This window comes from Vidua chalybeata, chromosome 3, assembly GCF_026979565.1.
Source record: "Vidua chalybeata isolate OUT-0048 chromosome 3, bVidCha1 merged haplotype, whole genome shotgun sequence".
In the NCBI taxonomy this organism is placed as follows: Eukaryota; Metazoa; Chordata; class Aves; order Passeriformes; family Viduidae; genus Vidua; species Vidua chalybeata.
The window spans coordinates 39,431,399-39,453,095 of record NC_071532.1 but is presented as its reverse complement, the minus strand read 5'-3'; the positions used below and the strand labels follow the sequence as shown (position 1 = coordinate 39,453,095).

Below are 21,697 nucleotides of genomic sequence, written 5' to 3'. Positions count from 1 at the left end.
TCTTAATCTTTAAAGTGATTGCTCTCTTCAAAAAAGAGCTCATCTTAGCATTTTTGTTGAAGCTGGAAAATCACAGACATCCTGCGTTTGACAAATTTGCAAATCTTTTGTCTGCTCATGTTCTTCCTGAGGTTTTCTGAGCTTCTCTGTAGGTAGTGGTGTAATGGTTTGAAATCTCAGATTCAAATTTCTATTCAACAGAATGTGTGAAATTTTTGCAAAGAAGTTGTACTGGAAAAACCCCAACTCAAGGCCAGCCAAGTATCCATGCATCTGCCTCTGCATGAATTACAGATTTTTGACAGACTGTGGTCTATCAGAATGGACATCTGGGGCTAAGTGCTGGGTCATAACTTGAGGATAAAGCTAGTCTGCTGCTGTTTCTGGCTTCTCTGAAATACCAAGAACTTGAAACCATGTAAAGGTAAATTGACTCTTCTATTGAGTGAATGAAGCGACCTTTGGCCACCCTACATTGGGAAGCTGTGTAACATAAGGAGCAGCCTGCCGTAGGAAACTGAGTGTGCTCATAAGTAAGGAAGTGGTGCTGCTTTTAGACCTTGGGTTGCAGCCAGGCACAAGGCACTTGCCCTCTCTCTGCTCAGATGCCTTGTAAAGGAAGATTGATCCCCATCAATGATCTTGCACTACCTTGCCAAATACTGTAGTGAAGTTACAAATAAACTGAGGTGTGTCTTATAAATTATTACAACTGAGTTTCTGTAGGCACAATATTCTTCCTGCTTTTTTGTAGTGATTAAAAGGCTTCTCAGACTTACTGTAAACAGTAAAGTGCAATCTATGAGGCAGAGAACAACCTGTCTCACCAAGGAGATAAATGTGCTAGCTCTGCAGAATGGAAAGGCTGAGAAGTGTCACCTTATGAAATACAGTGAGACAAGGTGAAACACATCTTGGTTGTAGAAGATGCTAATGGGCTGGGAAGTGAGGGAAAAAGGACATGGGAGAACAATGCTATGAAGAAAGTGTGGAGAAGAGAGGGTGAAAGGCAGACAAAGAGTTTGGAGTAGGAATTAGTGGGAAGATGTCTGAGACCAGCACCTGCAGAGAAGTAAGGAGAAAATGTCTCCTCTCATCTTTGTTTTTGTGGTTTCAAACGAGATCAGGGCAGGATATTGCAAGATGTTTAGACTGGGCAAGCAGGGATTCCAAGCATTATTTCTTTATCCCATGTCTCTATCCCAGCTCACCAAGCTGATTGAAACCAAGGGGGCTTTGCCCTCTCCTATTTGAAAGCAGCTCCTCTAGAGGTGAATCCGTGCCCACTTTGTTCCCATGAGCTGGAGGGCAGGTTATCACTGTAATTGCTACTTTAGAGTGCTCTGCAGTAGTGGCAGGATTTGTCACATGAACTACAGGATGAGGATTGTAAATGCAAGTTGATTTCAGAAATGTAAAAATTTTCATTCATTGCCTGCCCTAATTGGTTGCTTGAGTATATGTTGCTGGTAATGGGGATAATTGTGGTGATATTCTTGCTTTGATACCCCCAAGATGCCCCTTGATATCTAGTAATCAACAAATCAACATCTGCCTCTCATCTGTTGCTTTTTCAGCTGCCTTCCTCTTGTTCCAGCCCTTCTCGAGCTCTTGCTCCCCTTTTTCCCAGTAAGAGCTTGGGGCTGAGCAGCTCAACCGTCCTATGTGGGGGCAACAGCTGTGTCTGTGAGCTGTCAGCAGCTCTGTATCTCAGTGAGTGTGGGTGGGAGCTTTGGGGCTCCATCATTCACTGTTTCCCCAGTACACCCCAGCCTGCTTAGGACATGAAGGGAATTCACTCACAGATACAGATCCAGGGCAGGCACAGGCGCTTTCCTGCTTCCTTCTTCCAAAGCCAGAAGAGAAACCATCAATCTAAACCACAGAAGCTCTGCTCTCAACTACTTCCTCAGCACTGCCAGTCCACATGGATCTCATCTGTGCTGGAGAGGTGCTTTTCCTGCAGGTCTGGATCAGTTGTTACAGACAGATGAGCACAATGTGTGGCAACTTGTTCTCGTCCCTCTGTCAACGCTCTATTCTTCTGTGGTGTCTGAAAAAACCACCAAAGGGGAAGTGCCATGTGTTGCTCTCCCATGGATTCCTGGCCTGCTCCCTCCTATCTCATGCAGGGAGCATGAACTGTGTCGTGTGGTTTTAAAGGAAGCATAGATCTTTCCTGCCATGGGCTCTCTGGCAGAGCTAGATGTCAGCTAGAGACAGGTACTCCTAAACTCCAGGAACTTACCCTATAAATCCACAACCAACTGTTACCTGTGTGGCCATTTACCTGCAGTTCTCCACTTGCCCTGTTCTCTCCAGGCCCTTGTGGCACTTCCCCTGGTTCAGTCTTATTTTTGGTTTGAGGTAGGCTTTTGGTGTGTGTTGTGGCTTATTGCTAAAATGACTTTGACTCCAGAGAAATACAGAGCTTAGGAGCTCTCCCTGCTCCTCCCCTATTTGCCAACCTTTTCCTGAACACTTTGCCATAGGTTTTAAGGCTATCACATGTTTTTTTCACTTATTCTCTTAAACCACAGCTCTGTGCTGCTTCATCTTTGCCTCAGAAACCCTGTCACCCCCCCCCCCCCCCCAAGCAGTGGCTCCATTTCCTAAAGGGCTGTAAATTCTTCCTTAACTTCTTCTTATGCTTTGAGATTGGAAATACATTTTGCTGCTGATTTTGTGTGTCTGTGTCTCCCATTGCTCTGCTGAAGAGATTTGGATAAATTGGGTAAGACTAATCTGAGAAGGCACAAAGCAGGAGATGTTAAGCTTGTCTCCAATTAGATCTCCCACTGCAGCCCTCTGGAATGACACAGTTGCTGATTTGCATCAGGTCCTGAGGTGTCCAGACTTTAGGATACCTGCTGAGCAGCAAGTGTGGCAGAGGTGCCACATCTTGGCTCAGAATTGCATCGGCCGCATGTCTGCTATGCTGGGGTTCAGGGCACATACCTGACAGAGCTCCTACCTACTCATTAGAGCAAACACTTTGTACAGCTGTGCCAAAGCAAAAGGAAATCTCTAATTTTTGTATTCTGGATCAGCAACCAGTGCTGATGTGCCAACTGGCAGGAGAACCAAAGATCCAAACTCTTAGTTCCCTCAGCGTTAAAACAGATTAGATTGTTATTCTGGTTTGCACATCTGTCCGTCACTGCAGTCATGTTACACGAAAAACAGTTGGTTACAACAGAATCCTGAATATCTTATACAGTGCTGCTGGCCTTCACGATGCATGTCATTATTGGTGGAGTAGAAAACTAGAGGTAATGAAATAATTCTTAATTATTTCTTCATAAATAAACAATTTATAAACCTGTTTGCGTTCTCACCATCTGGGAGCATTCTGTTCTCCATCTGCTTCATGTAATTATCAATGTAAGGGAAGAATAGGTGATATAATTAACAAGAATAACTGATCCACAATGAAGAACAAAAATGGCACACATCTGTTGAATTATTTCCTTTTTTTTTTTGCCCTTTTATTATTTTTCATGCTATTGGGTTTATTACGTTTTTATTTTATGGCTGCATTCAAGCTGTCAGGCTCTATTGCACAGTTTAGAATTGTTTTTTCTGCACCAGCTCATAAAAAGACAGAACAGTTCCTGAAGCCCATGAAGTGTTGTATAAATTTAGTTAGTTCAGTGTGATGTTCAAATAGAAAATGGAGGCCAAGGCACTGCAAAGTCAACAGTTTCCAGTGCAAGTGTGGTGGTATTTTTGTGTGTTTGTCTGATTCCATGATGATGGTTATGGTAAAGGCTATGAGTAAATGGGCTGAAACCAATTTAACATAATAATTAAAACAAGAACATGAGAGGAAAATACATCCTTGCTTTTTGATTTATCTTAGAACTTGTTCCATTGCAGTGCATGTTCACAACTACATACTCAAATGACTTGTGAATGTAGGAGCCATCCTGGATGATTCTCTATTCTCTGAGCTTTTTATGTCCATTATAAAATTGCAAGACTTTAAAAGAGTATGTATTTACCATGTTTTGTAGAAAGAAAAGGAGAAATTAACTATCAGGTAAAACCAGAAAAAAAATCTGAAACGGTTTTGAACTTGACAAACTTTCTCTTGAGGGGAAGCGTTCTTAAAAAACAAAAATGAAACTGATCTATAGGAGTGTTTGTATAGAAAACTCATCCCTAGATGCTGGTGTCCCCTCCAATAAACTCCTGGGGTTCTACTTTCTTTACTCAATCTCTGTGGCTTCTATTTTCTGGTGTTTAGACCAGTTCTGAACCTTTCACTAGTGCCCAGACTGAGCACAAGCTTTTACCTTGACCTGTGCAGGCAGAGGAACAGAAAAGACTCGGAACTGATAGTTTGACTGTTAACAACACATTGCTGCCCAGTCCCAACCAGTCCACAGTGTGCAGCCTGAAAATTTTAGATCAGTTGTAATTCAAAGGTAATAAAAACAAGGACTTAAAATCAAATTTTAAAACATGGGGGAGAGGCCACCACAGAACAGTCCGTTCTGAGCAACAAAGCTCTTTGCTTCTGACTGCAGCTGAGAATGCAAACTGCATGGTTTGTCACCTTATATGTCCACAGAAAAATGTCAAGAAGGTGGAGAGGGACAGGCAAGTTCTGTGAAGCACCAGAGCCTCTGCTTTGAAGTGTATGCCCATCCTGGGCACTGGCCATTCCCTGTTCTGGTCTGCAGGCACGACCACAGGAACAGCCAGCTCTGCTCCTGGAGGTGCTTCTGGAACAGCAGTGCCTGGAGTAACTCAAGCGAAGGGGTCACTGCTATTTTACTCTTTGTCTGCCTTGGAGCTAAGTGTGTGCTGGCTTGGTAGAATACCTGTAGCAAATAAAGGTTTATTCTGGCAGTTTCAGTTCTATTTATGTGCAGTTGAAGCACTGGAATGTACTGAATATGGCTAAAATATGGAAGGTTTTTCAGGATTTGGGGTTTATTTTCATCATTAGGCCTCTACTAAGATAAAGAGCAAATATAGCAGAGAGCTTAGGGAGGATGGGCAAGAGAATTCCCTGCATTTTAAATATCAAGGCTCATGTATCGAAGTTAAAATGGCAGAGTTCTTCCATGTTACAATTTGTGTGTGAGCACTGGGATTACAAACAAAGGTTTGGTGTGAATAATTTTCACTTAACCAGGGAAGTAGTATTAATTTTTAAAGAAGTAACTGTTGCTTAAGATGTTTATGTGCTTGAGTAATGAATTTTTAATGCTTTTGTAGTATGTGTATGGATGAAAATCCATTATTTATTGTTCTTTCCCTTGACTGGTGAAGGTGATGGTTTTATGGCACCAGTAGGCACACAAACAGGCGTTCTGAAGTGAGGTTGATAACAAATTTCCTCACTGTAAATGTCAGTGGGGTTCGTGCAATGCTGCCATTACATTTTGTTTGGAAGGCTGAGTGTCACCCTGTTATGGGAGGCACCAGATGGCATCATTAACAGAAATGTTTACCACTTATGTGCATGTGTGAAATTAAAAGTAAGATGACCTATCTTTGTTTTGAAAGCGTGGTGTCAGTGCTGTACAGGTGTTAAAGACATTTGCAGTAAACTGAAATAGGCACTTCTGCTTACAAACAGGTCAGACTTGGCTTAAAGCTGTTTCAAAGTTGTTTGTTAGATCGATAATTCCAGTTTATAAGGAGGAAACAGATATTTTTGCCACAGAAAGGTAACGTTTACCATTAAAAAGTGGAGAAGTATGTCTGCTTTCACTAAAACATGATTTGCTTACCCTACAAATCAATCTCCCCTCATATCCTTGGCTATTATTTATTACCTCATGTTCATTATTTTTTGTATGAAATGTTATGTTTTTCTATTTTTTCCAAACTTTTAATTTTATACCTCTGTTATGTTTTTCAGTGAGTTCAGTATATTTGAATTGCTGCCTCTGTTGCCCCGAGTCTGTACGTGAAGTGCCTGTGCCTTCTCTTGCTCTGGCTTCCACTCTGTTGCTGGTGCGTCTGTGTGTGTGTGGGCAGCTGCCTCTGCAGGCTGGGTCAGTGAGCCCAGAGACCAGTGCAATCTGCCCCTTTGTCTGCTGCTCCTGTGCTCAGGCCAGGTGTCCCCATAGGACTGCCAGGCATGCTTCTCTCTCAGAGGGATGTGGAGCTTATGGTGTCAGTCCTTGGCCAAAGCCCAAGTTTGTATTTGCCACTCTTTCCTCCTGCCTTGAAGAATAAGCCATAGACAGGTGACCTGGGAAGCAATGACTGCTGTCAGAGGACTAGAGCCAGCCACGTGCTATACCCCCTTGCCAGATTGAATGCTTTGATTGAATTCCTATGCCTTCCTGTCCTTCCCTTTCTTCCCAGAAAAATGGGGGAGAACTGAGCTCTCTGAAAGTGGCACCATTCTGAGTTCATTTCTTTGGCCTTTGAAGTAGAGCAGCAAGCAATAGTCAGGTCCTTACATGAGTGTGAACTGCCCAGGCCTCTCTGAGCTGGGGATCCAAATATCAGTGCTCCAAGGGAAAAAGAGCATCTTTTTACCATGGTAACAGTGGTTCTGTGAGGAAATTAAATAGATGTGTCTGTGCTCTGCTCTCTTCTGTGCTGGTTAGAGTTAAGCAGGAAATCCCTGGTTTCATATGGAACCCTAGGGACTGGCATACGATTGGTTATCAATATAGAGGTGGCTTTTTCCAGAAGCTGAAGATTAGCCTTTACCCACATAGGCATAATAATGGTGTAATAATACTGACTTCATTCATAAAGGTTTTGGGGATGAAAATGTTCTATAAAGGAAAGCTGTTACCTATCCAAGACACAGTTCCTAAAGAAGGGTTCTTTGACAAAGATGAAACAATTAAGGCTGCACTCTTCATCACTGGTTCTTTTTCTATTTTCTTTTACTTCTGTTTCTGGTGTTTGTATAAATCTGTGAATACTTGGAAACATTTTTGAAAACATGTTTGCAGAGATTTCTAATGAGGCTTTTTGGAATGTAGCTACTATTTAGAAAACAATTCCTAATGCAGGCTGAAAAAGCATGCATTTCCCAATCAGTTTTGTTCATATCGCCTTGGTAAACATTGATGTTTCTTTTTTTAACTTGTGGTTCAAATGGAGCTTGAAATTAAAATAGCTCTGTTTGCTCACCTTCTTGTTTGCCTGTCACTGTTGCTGAGCTCAGCGCTACTCTGCTAGCAGGTTTTTTAATTGCTTTCACTGCTTCTGATGGTTTTTGCAGTAATATTTCAGATCATGTAGATCCTCTAGAGCAGTAACTATCGCTGGGGTTTCTCAGTAACAAATGTTGAAGTAAAACAAAAGCATTGTAGGCAGATGTAGAATCCCGCAAGCCAGGGCTGGGAGGGCTACTCCCAAGTAGTAGTGAGGCATCACTGAAGATGCCAAGAACATAACAAACAAAGCTGCCCCATGTTTGCCATGCAGTGCCCTGAGCAGCTCTTCTGAATGTGGACCACTGCTAGGTACTTGAACTGCAGCCAATACTTCAGTGTGTTTAGCTGGGCAAAGCCCAAGTCCTCAGGGTCTAATAAGGTCAAGTCTAAGTTTAACGGTCAGAGTTGATGGCCTTAGAGGTAATTTGACAAATGAAAGGATTCTGTGATGCTGTAAATTCTGCAGCATTATGGAGCCTTTGCATGAGGAGTCCCAGAGAGGACTGCAGCAGCTCTGACACACCAGTGAGTGTTACTAGGTTAGACTTTCCAGTGCCCAGTTCAGAACACAGTGCTGTTTTCTTCCTGTCTGGGCTGAAATACTTTGTCCAAATTTTTGGTTTTATATTTTTGAGTGTTCAATTTCCATGGTTTTGTTTGTTAGAATGAAGCTAATGTTTGCTATAAACCCTAACCTATTGTAGAACAATTATTATAAATATATGTAGAAAACCTAGAGCTTTAATGGTTCCAATGTTTAAAAAATAAAAGGAGCCTCAAAATATTCTGGATGTGAATTTGTGCCATCAACATCTAATGTAAAGTCATGGGTAAATGTACCATGAATCCATTCCCAAGGCATGTGCAAAGCAAACAGGAAAGCTGGACATGAAGCTCTATGTGATTGGAAAGTGCAAAGGAAATAATGTGTTTGCTGAAACCTAATCAATATTTCATGACTCTTTTTCCATTGGTTGCTTGGGGTAGAAGGATGTGTGAATTCTGGATGCCATAGAATAATCCTGCTCTGGCCCATGTTGTGTTGTGAAATTGTAAGTGAAAGCTATGGTTCCATGCAGGATGTGTGTTGTCAGTGTCTGGGGGCTGCATCAGTGTTTTAACGAGGTCCAGTTTGAAGGCTCAGAGTGATGGCACTGGCTGTCTATGTGCAGGAATAGCTCCATGGGCTGATGCCAAAGGGCCACCACTGCCCGTGGCCACCCCTGCCAGCTCCTCTGTCCCTCTCCACCCAGACAGGAACAGCATGGGGGGTAGGGGTGCCCGTACCCCAAATAATCATTTGATAACCAAAGAAAATCCTCCTTTCTATATATGCCTTTTCTACCAATGGCAATTAAGGCTTTTTACCTTGCATTAGTTAATGATTGCTGGTTTATTTAATAGATTGGATACAAAACAAACACGTTTGTTTGCTATTGACCTATCAATTATGATGTCTGATTACCCCTCTGGGGAACACAGGTAGCCGATTGTCCTGACATTCTGCTAAAATAGGTGGTATTATGGGACCAGTCTACCTAATTCCTCACTCTCTGCAGCTGTTTAGTGTACTTAGCTGTAGAAAGGTGATTTCTGGAGCATGGCAGCTGTTGGTGCTGAGGCCATTGTGTGGAGAACAAAACAGGTTATATTCTGCTTATAGGCTGCCTTTGTGTAACTGATACAGGAGCCGTTTCATAAATTCATAAATACTCTTTCCAGGGAAATTGTATTCCTGCTTTCATTGTTGCAGTGCATGAAAATAAACCACCACCACAGCAGTAGAAGGAGATGTTTGATCTTGGCATTGCCTTGAGGCCTGTTTGGTTTATGCTGCTTGCTGCTGGCATTCCTGCCTATTTTCATTGATTACGTACATTACAAGTAGTTTCTTTTCATGATTTTTACAATTTTATTAATTTATTAAGAGCTGCATTTCAATACAAATATCACTTAATCATTTTTTCCTCCAGAAGGAGGAAAACTCTTGCTTTTCTAGAAAGTTGCAAGTCTGTTTGTGCAACAAAACCCAGCCTGTCAGAATTGCTGTCTGCCAATCCCAGGAATGTGAATTCTGATGTGAGGGTGCAGAGTCCTCCACGCCTGATTGTGGGAGAGCACCACACATGTCAGCTTTGGCAGAGCAACAACTCCTGTAGCTGGGGCATTTAGTGTGCTATAACAAACACAGTCTGAGTTTGATTTCAAGTAGTGAAATGTCTGTAATACTTGGCACTGGTTCTTCTCATTTCCTAAAATCTCTTCTAAAGATGTACGCTTCCAGGGAAATATGAAGGGCTTTTCCAGCTTCTGAAATGTGGAATTGTTACAGATGTAGTCTGTATTATTTAATTTATTATTAAAACTTATTTTGCTGGCAGATCCTTGTGTCAGAAGTGTTTAACCATTTCAAGAGCACTGGCTTTAAATGGGATTATGGAGGTTCTCTGTAGGAATGTGCCTGTGTCTTTGTAAACCTGGTTTGGAGTAGCAGGGTGGTCCTGTCCCTCACCCAGGCATTCTTCACTGTGGGCCTGTGCTGTCTGCCACACAGCTGGACACCATTAAGCAGCTACCCTGGGCTGGCATGCTTTTTGAGATATCTTCTGGAATTTTCCCAGGGCAGTCCAGTCCCTGAGATTGAATCTGGCTCACCACTGGATGTCATCATTGCACTGTGAACTGCAGCTCAAAGAACTTTTATCTGGCAGTAAAAAATAATGTTGCCTGACCAAAGGTGACATTTAATTTTGCGACATTCTGAATGACTTGCTGTGCAGTCATGCCATAGGGCAGGGAATTGATCCATAATGCTTCCTTAAGTTACACGGTGTAGTGGAGCTGTGCTGAAACCTCAGCTGTGGAGCTCCACCAGTGCAAAGACATGGCATTACAGATCTCTTGGGGATCTCAGTGTGCTATGTACTTATTGAGAAGGCCCATATAATTACCACAGCTTTTAAAGAAAGTTTTCTTCATCTAGTGAGTTACTCTGTCAGCTGATATACAGAGAATATATTTCTGACATGTAGAATATAGAATATATTCTGACTGTACTTCCATAGGAGGAATTTAGAGGACTTAATTTTACTAGTGCTGTCTTGTATTTGTAGTAGAGGAAAACGTGTTAGAAGCCTTAGATTTCTTCCTTCCTAAGTGCCGCAGCAGGAATTTATAGGAGAAGTGTCTGACAAAAAACAAAAGTGGCTCCATTTTGTATTGGTCTTCCCAGTGCATTTATGAACCTGCAGTTACCCACTCTGTGAAATGGGAATATAGGCAACCCAGAGCAGTAGGAAAAATGCAAAGTGTGTTGTACTGTGAGATGGAAAGTATTTCCTTGTCTTTCATCAGAAATTTGAAAGCTAAATGTAGTCAAGGTGAAAAGAAAAAACAACATGTCAAATACAATATCTCTTGTCTCTTAGCTGCATATTTGTTTTCAGAATCTCTGTTAGGTAGCGAGACCTAGACACATGGAAAAAAACCTGCATGAAGTGGTGTGGATGCTGAAATTAGTAACTGCCAATGTGGCAGTAAGATTTGTGATTGGAGTACTAGTCCCAGTGGCATTGAGCTACTCTTTTACTTGTGTGGCAACCTGGCTTTCCAGGTAGCTGCTCTGTACTTAAGAAAAGAGAGGGATAATTTTGGAAAGGGAGTTTTCAATTAAACACACAACCACTCAAAACGTAAGTTCCTAATTAATTTATAAGTAAAACCATTTCCATAAATAAACCAGCAAGAGTAAAAACTGCTCTAGGAGGTATAAAAATGGCCTTAGCAGTATGTAAATACAAGTTCTTGAGGTGTTTGATAAATGCAGTGAGTGATAGCAGAGGCAGTGTTTTGTCTTCTCCTGCAAGGATTATAGAGCATCTTGCTCAGGAGAAGCCAGATCATTCAGCTCTTGTAATTTTCTGTGACCTATTAAACATGCACATATTCCACATATTTTAGTACTATTTATCTGGTGCCATGCACAGAAAAATGGTATTAGTCATGTCAGTGAGCCATAAGTTTTGTGTGAATGCAAGGTAATGCATCACTGAGGGTTTAATGATTCCTAGCAGGCTTTGACTATTTTTTAAATGCATTTCTATGTCTTACATATTTTTTAACAGCTGAAATATTCTTTGAACCACACAAATCGAAGGCTGGTGCTGGAATCAAAAGTGTGTATCAACACTAGAATTGTGGTGGTTGGTGCATCTGATGTTGGAATCTCCTTTCTGGAAACACTGATTTTTTGGTAAGTTTAAGTTTTATTTCCTTCGCTGAAAAGGATGTGTTCCCTTTTGTATGAAGGGGATTGTTTCTTGTATTTAAAGCCTTCCTCGAGTCTGCCTCAATGTACTGGGTGTTAAATGTCTGAGCATGTATGGATGGAGAGATGGGTGCTGGATCCTGGATGCCTTGGGACTCACAGGATTCTAAGGAACTCCCAGTTGCATGTGGACCCTTGAGGTGAAGACATGCTGAAAATGTATGTTGAAAACACCTAAAGTTGCTTTGGCCATTGTTTTTAAACCTCAGTCTTATGAGGGGATGTGGAGTCAATGGCCCTTGGTGTGTGCTCCCAAGCAGTATTGGCCTTTAAAGCCAGTTGTCCCTGGTGGGATCCCAAACCTGTCTGAATCCCCCTTTCCCTAAGTCTAAGGCAGGGAAACCTGTGGATGAATTCTGCTATTTAACAGTCTTCCCAACATGAGGACAGGGTGCTCTCTCTGATGTCTCACTGTTGTACTCCCCAGGGGCTTACTGGGCAATCATCCTTTGATGCAGGGTTTAATCACACATACTAAAAAGACTTGCAGAAATGAATATAAAATTCAAAATCTGAACATGATTCTTACAAGTTGCAACAAGAACTGAGAGAGTTGTCTGGTGCTTTTATGGGGGGGGCAGAGAGTTGAAATTTCTGCCTTTTTTTCTTTTTTCAGTTAAGCCAGGATTTTGTATTTCTACAACAACCATTGATAACATAACAAATTATATTTTCAATTCATCAAGAGAGGAATAACTTAAGTGCTTTATAGATGTTGTATTGCTGGAGCAGTGTAGAAGAAAATTTCTGCTTCTTCCCCTCTCTTAGTTCTTGACTTCCGGTAAAGCATCGCATGTCAGAGTAAATAGTTTCCCCTCATCCTCTTGCTCTCAGCACCTTTTAGGCTTTCAGTTCCACCCCAAATTCAGTTAAACCTGTCCTTTAGAGCTTCTAACTCATTTCTTGTTGCTCACCCTGTGCCATTTGTAACTGTCACTTCATTATAAAGCACTGTGGGGAAGCCAAAGTGTGTTTGTGCTCCAGGTGTGGCAGCTGAGTCTGTCTATAGTGAACAGGCTTTTGCAGGTGCTGCCTTCGAATATCCCTCAGCCAAGCCTCTGCAGCCAGGGCTTGAATTTGAACCAAACTCCAGCAGAGTTGCTGCAGGACACATCCTCCTTGAGCTTGTCTTGGCCCCTGGCCTCAGACATGGGGTGCTGCTCGCAGAACCACAGAGCCAGCACTTAGTGCATGTCACAAATTTTGTACTAATAGAGGTATAAATTTGCGAATGATTAGGTTTTAATTTTTACATCAGCAGCAGATAGCCTCCTGATCAGTGTGGAGGCCTTTTAAAAAAAATTAATTTAATTTACTCTTAATTTTCTAATATTCCCTGCAAAGGTTACATGCACTGAAAATAAGCTGGACTGAATCAATTTGTGAGCCCTAATCCTTAAAAAGAGGAAGTAGTTTTCTCGTCATTATTCTTCATACCTAATTATTTTACATTACCAGTCACCATGGAAACACATAAATGTAATTCACTTACTGATGTGGCAGTTATTGGAACTCAATCGTGCAAGTGTTTTCAACTTCTTTGAGACTGAAGAGATCCATTTTTCATTAAGCAGAGAAATGACCCTGAGAATGAGCTCTGCTGCCCCATGGCAGGATGCCTCCCACTGCCATGGGCAGCACATCCCGGGGCACAGTGCCACGGAGCAGCCATGGCACCACTACTCACCCACCCAAACTCCAAAGGAGCTTTAGATTTTTCCATGCTGCTTGGGCAGCATGTGCAGGTGTGTGTTTTCAGCTGTAGAGCTGCTTTTGTTGAGGATGCACAGGGATTTTTTGGTTTTTTGCCAGAGGGCCAGGTAACTGGTGGAGGCAGCAGCGCTGCAGTAGCAGGGGCAGACCCATTGCCTGGCCAGCTGTTGGTGTGACAGCAGCTCTCGGGGTGCAAGTGTGACAGTGGGTTGGTTCTTGGTTGGTTGGTTTTGTTTTTTTTTTTTTTCTTCACTCCTTTGCTAGTTTAAAAGGGATGGGCAGGGCAGCAGGGTTAGACCAGAAGGACATAGGATTACAAACTCCAGTGTCTCCACTTAGTCCCAGTGCCTGGTTCCTGGAGCAGAATGCAAACCCAGGCAGCAGGGATGGAAGTTTGGCTTAAGGATCATGGAGCTTGCTCCCAGCAGTGTCTCATCACTGGTTCCAGTGCAGGGAACCCATTGGCTTTTATCCACCTCTTTGTATATAGCTGTGGAAATTACTGTTGTCTTTGATTATAGGGAAAACCGGTTTTAATGCATGGTCTTGAAAAACTCCTTAATCCAAACCCTGATGTAAACAATGACTTCTTCTCTGAGGATGCTGGAATGTACATAACATGCTACATCAGATAGCCATAAATGAATGGTGCCTAAAATCACAATATTTAATGTGAAATTGTCATGAAATCTATTTCCTTCTCCCTATGGGTGCATGAAAATAATTATTGCATTTAAGAACCAGATAGAGTTAAATAAGTTTTTGTCAAAGGCCTGGATTTTTTTTCTCAAAGTAGAATTGGAATCCAGCACAGCAAGCCTGAGTTTTTTACTGCAAGACAGTGTCTCCTGCTGGGAGCTCAGGGTACCCAGGATCAGCTCTGAGGTGGTGGGGTTTGAACAGGGTTCCTGTCAGAGCCGGTTATCTGGCAGCACTGGAGCACACAATATCCCACACATCTAGCCTGTTTGGCTGTAGTTAGCTTGAAAATGCTTGATCGTTAATTAGGCTTTTTATCTTTGCATTTGTCTGGGAACATCTGAAGCCTTCCACGTTGTCTGTCACTAATTAGTTGACTAATTAAATAGTTAGTGCTTACTTGCTGATCACAGAGCTAACATGCAATGAATGCGTTAGTGATGACCCTGTTTTGTCCTATCTGTCTTTGCCACATGAGCTGACACACATGTGCTTCCTTCTGCCTTCCCTTCAGAGGAAAGATGAGCCCAGGCCATGTGCTCAGTGTCACTGGGCCACATCCCTAAGTCATTGTTGCCTTCCATCACTTCTGGTGAGCAGAGCTCAAGTTGCGACAGAGATAAATCAGATGGGTCAGAGCTGGCCTTGTCACCCAGTCGTCATCGCAATGAACGCTAGCAGTGACTGATACAAGACATAAACAGGGGAGAGGATGTGGGTCAGGATCAGTCTTTCCAACAACCTCTGCCAGAAAATGAGACTTAATTAGCATCAATAGGGCTTATTTTATAGTTACAATCTTGCTTTTGAGACTGTCTGCAGTTTTAAATAAGATTATTTCAACTTGAAATACTTGCCCTTTGAACGTATGCAAACACTTCTCTGAGTCCAAACTGTTTGTTCACATTTGAAATTTGTATGTATTTGTAGATTTTTTTTCTTGTTACTATTTATATTTGAATACTCCTAACTTCTTGGTGAATGGTAAAGCTGATCTTGGAAATAGTAGTTTTCTTATAAAAAGCCTGCTGAAAATGGGAATGAGTCACAAGGGTTTTTATAGAATGCTGGGCTGCATCCATCATCTCCTGGTGACTCAGCAGGACATCGACAGCTCTGAGCCTGGTAACCTGGTACCTCTGATTGATCCAGGTCAGAACAAATACAGCAGCATTCCAAGTGCAGGCACTGCACCGAAGTTCTCTAGCTCTCTGCTAAAGCTATGGAGGAGATGTCACCACTTTCTCTTCTGTTCATTGGTTTGAAGTTTGTTCCCAGAGCTGTGGAGAAAGGCGCAGGGCTGAGCTCTCCAGAGCAGTCTCCAGGCTGCCTGAGGGTTGGCCTGGAAGTACAGCAGACTGGGCAGGCTGCTGCAGTGGAGAAAGCGTGATCCTTCCCACTAGTGATTAGCGTGGATTTGATTCCTGTTTGTGTGTGTGTACTCTGAGGGCCAGAGTGAGGGTGCTGAGATGTGGAGGTCAATAATTAAAAGATGCATGTTTGGGATCAGGAGTTTTGGCCTAGCTGATTCCTCTGCCATCTGTGTCCTTGTCCTTCCTGGGCTGCCAGCCTTATGTCGTGAGGACCTGGCACTGTGGGAGTGCCTCAGAATGTGCAATTTTGATGAGTTTTGTGTTCTCCTGCTGGCAGGAGGAGCACATGTGGTTAAACGTCAGCCCTTCCAAGTTTAAGGGCTGTCTGCCTGGTGGCATCTGGGAACATTTCGAGGGTGCCCACTCTGAAAGCAGCATTGCCAGATTTGCACCAGGCCTCATCATGAAGTCAGAATACTTATCTTCTCTGCAATAGTTTGGAAAATTGGAGTCTAGTATACAGCCATACAAACCCCACCACCTTAGTTTTAAACAATAATATTGGCCAATAATATTGAAAATGTCCTATTAGCAAGCTGGAATCTGCAATGTCTGTTACTGAAGCACTCGTACAGCAGTGGGCAAAGCTATGAAGTTTCTACCACACTTTAGTTTTACTGCCCAATTTATAGTACCTTTGTTTGTGGTAAATGGTGTTGATGTCTCTCAGCTGTGGTTTGGAATCTGCAAGGAAACAGCGAGAGACTGTAACTACCAAGGCTATCATCAGATATCTCTCATTTTCTATCTAGAAAAATAATTTCCATTTTTGAAGAAAATGAAATGCTGGAACACTTGTGGAATGGAAATTGTAATTTTAGGAAGGAAGCGCTCTCACTGAAGCAGTGGTTGGGTAATGTTTTGATTAGGTCAGACTCAAAGCTAAGATTTGGGATGGCAAGGCTGCCTGGAATTTGTCCATTTACTCCGTGCTTGGCAGGAACGGTTTATTGGTCACGTGGCACGGTTAGATGGAAAGAGGCAACCGCCCCCAGCACTCGCATGAGAGAAAATGGGGTAGGATTTTATGGAGGGGCGGGGCGAGAGGATCCTCGGGCTCCCGTCCAATAGGGACAGCTGCCCTGGCGGTGACGCCACAACAGCGACCAACCAAGACAGTGCCGGGGCGGTTCCTGGGTCCCAGGGTTAGGGGGGATGCGGCATCAGGGAGATTTGCGGGGAAATCTCTGGCAAGGATGGGGAGTGTCTGCCGGAGTGACTGGGGTAAGCTCCAATAGCACGCAGCTAGGAGCAAACAACCGCAGGGAGGGGAAACACGGGGGGTGCACGGGATTACGAAATTTGGCTAACATAAATTAACAACCCCTAATCTAAACCCGAACCCCAGGATGCAACAGCTGCCCTTGTGAATGCTGTCAGCTGTGGAAGGATATGGATGGGTCTGAGTTAGCTGTGTGTTTTGAGTGGGCAAGGAAAAGAGCTCTTTAGTTTTCCCTGCCCTGTTTCAGAACAATTCATACTGTAGGAACTTTGCCATGTTGGTTTTAGTAACCTAGATTGTGAAAATGCCGCAAATCTTATGTGGATGCTCTAGTTTTTGTAAGCAAAACTAGTTTCTGGGAAGTGAGAGGTGACTGGAAGGGATAAAAGCAGTGAAGCCACAGGAGGGGGCTGAGGTGTTTCAGAGCTATAAGGTGGATGGGAGATCAAAAGAAGAAACTGGGAAAAGACATGTTTGGTAATGTTCAGTGAGAAATCAAGATTGCTGACTGATGTAAAGCCAACTAAAAAACTAGGAATTAGTAAAGGAATTGGAAGGCAACAGAGTCAGAGTTGCTGGTGTTTTTATTTGTATTGTCTAGGAAAAGGATCAGGACAGAGGATGAGAGACAAGCAATATACAGTAAAATACACAGTAAAATAACCACAGAGAAAGAAATCTAAGGCTAATCACTTGAAGGGGGAAGAGTGAGAGGAGTAGACCTAGCAGGAGAATTCAAATTTAACTGGAGAGAAACAGCTTCTAAGACAGGATGCCCTGGGTTTGGCTGGGATAGAGTTAATTTGCTTTCTAGTACCCATATTTGGATTGAGTATGAGAATAATGTTGATAACTTGCTGATGTAATTGCTACTAAGTAGTGAACCACCAAGTTCACCAGTGGTGGAGAGAGAAGCATTCCCAAGCATCCTTGAAGGGTATTAGTCAAAAGGTGAAGGAAATTTTCTTTAGCTCTCTAATGGATTCTTGCTAAGATGTCAAAAATGGTGACAGTGGTGGCTTTCATGGCCTAGGCTTAGTGGTTGCTCTTCTTAGGATGACAGCATCTGATAAAATTACCAATAAACCTGCCAGGAAGTTTCTGAAAAAAAAACAAAAAAAAGCATTGTTTCATCAAAACAGAAGTTTTTGAAGGGACCCTGTTGTTTTAATACCAGGAGGAAGCAACTCTGGAGCATGATGAAATATTTTGCTGACAGAGGAAGAGTTTTCATGGGCCAGGTTGTGTGAAAAGCCCCTCCTTGACCCTTGCATTGACAAGTGTCCCAGTGAACACTATGCTGTTATCCCTTCTTTTGTTGAGCAAATTCAGTCACTCTTAACACTTTTTCCTAAGGTAAATCCAAGGGAGACTGGCTAATATTTGTTTACTGGTAATTGAAGAGGGATATCTTGGAAATGGAAATCTGTTGGTCAGCAGTGAATCTGGAATCCTGCTCTGGGGGCTGTAATTGATGCCCTCAGAGTAGGTTCTTGAGAAAAGGTGCTTTTGGTAGGTGTTGATACAAACAACAAACCCTTCTGCTGCTGCAGCTAAGTATGGCTGTCTGGGGAGGCAGAGGCAGCAGAGGGAAAGGAAAATGCTGGGGCTGGCAAAGGAATTCAGTGTAGAGGCATCATGGGAACACATTGCTTGGGGAGGGGCTCCAAGGAAGGCTATAGTACTGAGTAGCACGTTTATCCTAGAGGGACAACTTGAGTGAGCGGGTTTTCTTTCTAGTTATTCGTATGGGCAACCTATGCTAAGCTGGGCACTTCCAGCTGGAGTTTGGTGTGGAGCTGGGAAATCTGTTAGAATACCTTTTCTTTTTGGAGAAGTGTCTTCTCCAAGTCGCATCCTGACTGCTGTGTTCTTGAAATGTTTCCTTAAAAAAAAGTCCTGCTTTAGATAAATTATTACATTTGTGGGGAAAAGGAGAACTGTCTCCATCTGCCTTGTACAGTGAGAGTGACACCTGGACATGATGAGTTCCTGTGCTGTGACCACAAGTCTGTTGGGACTCTTACGATCATCTCTGCTTCTGGGCTCCTTCCTCCCTGCAAAAATTTAGTGTTCATTTTTTGTTTCAGGACAGAGATTTTTCTGATTTCAGAGTTTTGCTAATGTAAGACCTTATCACATCTTACTTTTCAGTGTTTAGTGCTGAAATCAGATTTTTTTTGCCATTTTCAGAATGATCTTGAGCTGCTATTTTTAAGAGCTCTGCTGAAGTGAAGCTGAGGATCCAGTGTCATTAGGACTTTATTTTTGGATAGGTTATAATTTCAGATATTGTTTAAAGATTATGTACACAGGAGAGCAGTTCACATAGTTACCAAATTTAGGAGTCAGATAAAGTATTATCTTCTGTCATTTCTTTAATTTTTATTGAAAACTAGGAAAATAATCTTTAAAAATGCAAGGTTTCAAATAAATCGAAATCTCGGATTCATGGAGACTATTTTGCTGCACTTTATTTTTGTAACACAAATGGTTTGACTTGTGATAATGAGGGGTTAAATGGAAGCAAGTAATTAAATTATTTGCTCAGGCAGTTTCCACCATTTAAGCTTCCATCATTATGCCACACACAGAAGGAAAAAAAAAACCAAAAAAAAAACCAAAAACAAACAGATAGACATCAGGCAAAAAATCCAGAAAAATGAGCAAGGAATATTCTAACACATTCAAAAACACCAGGATATATGTAAAAACTGTACTAAAAGTTTTCTTTGTATCCTTTTGATTATGCTCAGTAGATTGGTAACCCTGTTTTATTTTGAGAACAAGGGTGTTCTGGATTCTTTTTGTAGCTGTCCTCTAGAGATGTGCACTGAAACCTAACACCTTTTACTTATTTACCTAGATACTCTAATCTCTCCCTGCTTTACCAGTATCTTTGAGCTGCTCTTCACTCTGTATCCACAGCAACGTGAATCCCTGCTGGAATTATTTGCTTCTAAAATGCAGGTGCAGTTGCTTAACGTTGCACTAGTTCAGACTCTTCACTTGAAGACTTTTTCATCAAATGGGAACCTCCACTTTGCCCTGTTTCATTGTTAAATTTTTTAGCAGCATCTAAGTCAGTCCCTGTCCTGACACCACTGCCCATGTCCAGGGCCTTCGTTATTCTTCAATTAAGAGCTTTTAGGCACCAGTAAGGAGTCCAAAGCTGTAGTAAATGAGCCATCCTTTTGTTAGCCTAGAAATAATAAAGCGCAAAATCCCCCACCTGTCACCAAATGGTGACTCTGCCAGTGCCAGCAGGAGCCGCAGCTCCCCTCTAGTGCTCAGGCTTGTCTTTAAGTGCCTGTGTATATATAAATGTTTTTTAAATCCTGGGGTCTGGAGCCAGGCCTTTGTAACACAAGATACGACATTTGTTACTTATTTAAAGATTCTGATAATTTGCACAAGTACCACCAGCTGATGCTTAAACACTGACCAAATTCTGACACTTAGCAGCAGCAGCGATTTGCCTCTGTGTGTGGAAATGGGGCCGTTATTTGCATGGATCTGTGTGGCTCCGCAGAGCCAGAGGGCAGCATGCTGCACTCGGAGCACAGGCACCAGCCCCGGCAGCTCTGGACCTCTGCCCCTGAACCACCCTGCCCTTGGGGAGCTGCCAGCCACCATGCTTTGTGCCTGGCTTTTTCTCACTGTAAAGGGGAAATCAAAGATGTGACTCGTTTCATGTCATTTCATCCAAGAAGATGCTAATCGACATTTTGAGGCCTACAAGATGAATGAGTGGGAAACATGAATTAATATGGGGATACCATGGGAGCGCTGAGGTAGGAGTAAATCATTAGTTTGTAAATAGTACTGACTGAAAGGTCTGATTGAAGCCTCCCACTCAGTGAGGAAGAAGAGAACAAATACCATATGACTGGGGAAATCCTGGATGCCTGCATGTGGACTTGAGAGAGGTAGAGCATCTGCAGAGGAAAATGGTATGTGACCAGATTAATAAAGTGCATCATTGTGCAGTCATGCAAAAGAGGCACATTAGTAGTGCCTAGAACTTTGATTATGCCATTTTTCTGATGCTGGCTCACAAGGTTTCCATCGTAAATATTAACAATATTTAAATGTAATGTTACTGTAGTGCCTGGATTTGAGCACCTGTTGGTAAGAGATCATGCAGCATGTACAGATGACTTCAGCTCCACACTGAAATGAAATTTCCTTGCTATGAGGTTGGGAGGATGTGTAGGGTGTTTATGTAATTAAACCCATGTAAATAAATGCCAAGGAGCTGTGCTCTGTCGATGTGTGAAGTTCCTGTAGTTGTTGTTCGCATCCCATGAGCGGTGTTCCTGGTGTGCAGATGGTATCATTCTTACACTCTGCCTTCAGCTTTGTGGACCAGGCTCACTCTCATTTACATGAAGACCACTTTGTATCACTCAGACAGCATAAGGTGGCCATAAATGAAAAGCAAATTCCATTTACATCCACCTTTGCAGAGTGACCTTAATTTAAATGAGAATCAGGCCCATAATCTGTATAAATATATGCACTCTGTTACATTAAGGTTATTTATTACTTTGTGTTTGGCCTGAGTATGCATGGAGATTTACCACAGATAATCCATAATCCAGAATTAAACTATTAATATGCATTTTGAGAGGGGCAGCCTTAACCTTGAAATTCCTTGGTTTAAGTATGACCTTTAACTTTATTTGAATATATTTTTTAAATGTATGAATAACAAATTAACATTGGTTGATAAAAAACATTCTGATTCCTTTGTACCATTTGCATCAGTCCATCCTTAACTTACAGAAAGCCTTTAAGATTAGAAGGCTTAATCACTCATCATATTTACTTGTTTTCAAATGTCAGATCACATTTAGTTCAACATACTGTCAGACTTGTCCCCCTCCTTACCCCTGCATTACTGAAACTGTGGTGGAAATTGTTCTTCTCTTTGTATCCAGAAACACCTGCATCTGGGCAATGTGAAACACTTTGACCCTCTGTAAAGGAATTGCTTTCTGTATCCTCCTGAGCATGGAATTCTGAGCTAAACTGTTCCTTTGATGTGCCCTTCGAATTTCTTCCAACTGGGGCTGTTTGTTTTTCTTTCCACAGGCCGCATCTGAAATTCAACAACCTGACCTTGATTTCCATTCATGGCCTTCCAGGAAAAGACCCACAGAGCTCCAAGTATAGAAGATTTTTAATTAACAGGTTTGACTTCATGTCTAAACACTTC

At 42.3% G+C, this 21,697-nt stretch overlaps 1 protein-coding gene across 13 annotated transcripts in view; it reads left to right on the top strand.

The window, feature by feature from the left end:
- CFAP61 (cilia and flagella associated protein 61) overlaps positions 1 to 21,697 on the top strand; it is a 97,419-nt gene that overhangs the window by 31,391 nt on the left and 44,331 nt on the right. For all 13 annotated transcript variants that reach the window (XR_008429915.1, XR_008429916.1, XR_008429918.1 and 10 more), the window contains 2 exons: positions 11,267 to 11,394; positions 21,574 to 21,672. Coding sequence is in view for 3 of the 13 variants with exons in the window: in XM_053938237.1 (XP_053794212.1) it covers positions 11,267 to 11,394; positions 21,574 to 21,672 (227 nt within the window). In the remaining 10 variants the exon portion in view is untranslated. The remainder of the gene's footprint in view (positions 1 to 11,266; positions 11,395 to 21,573; positions 21,673 to 21,697) is intronic.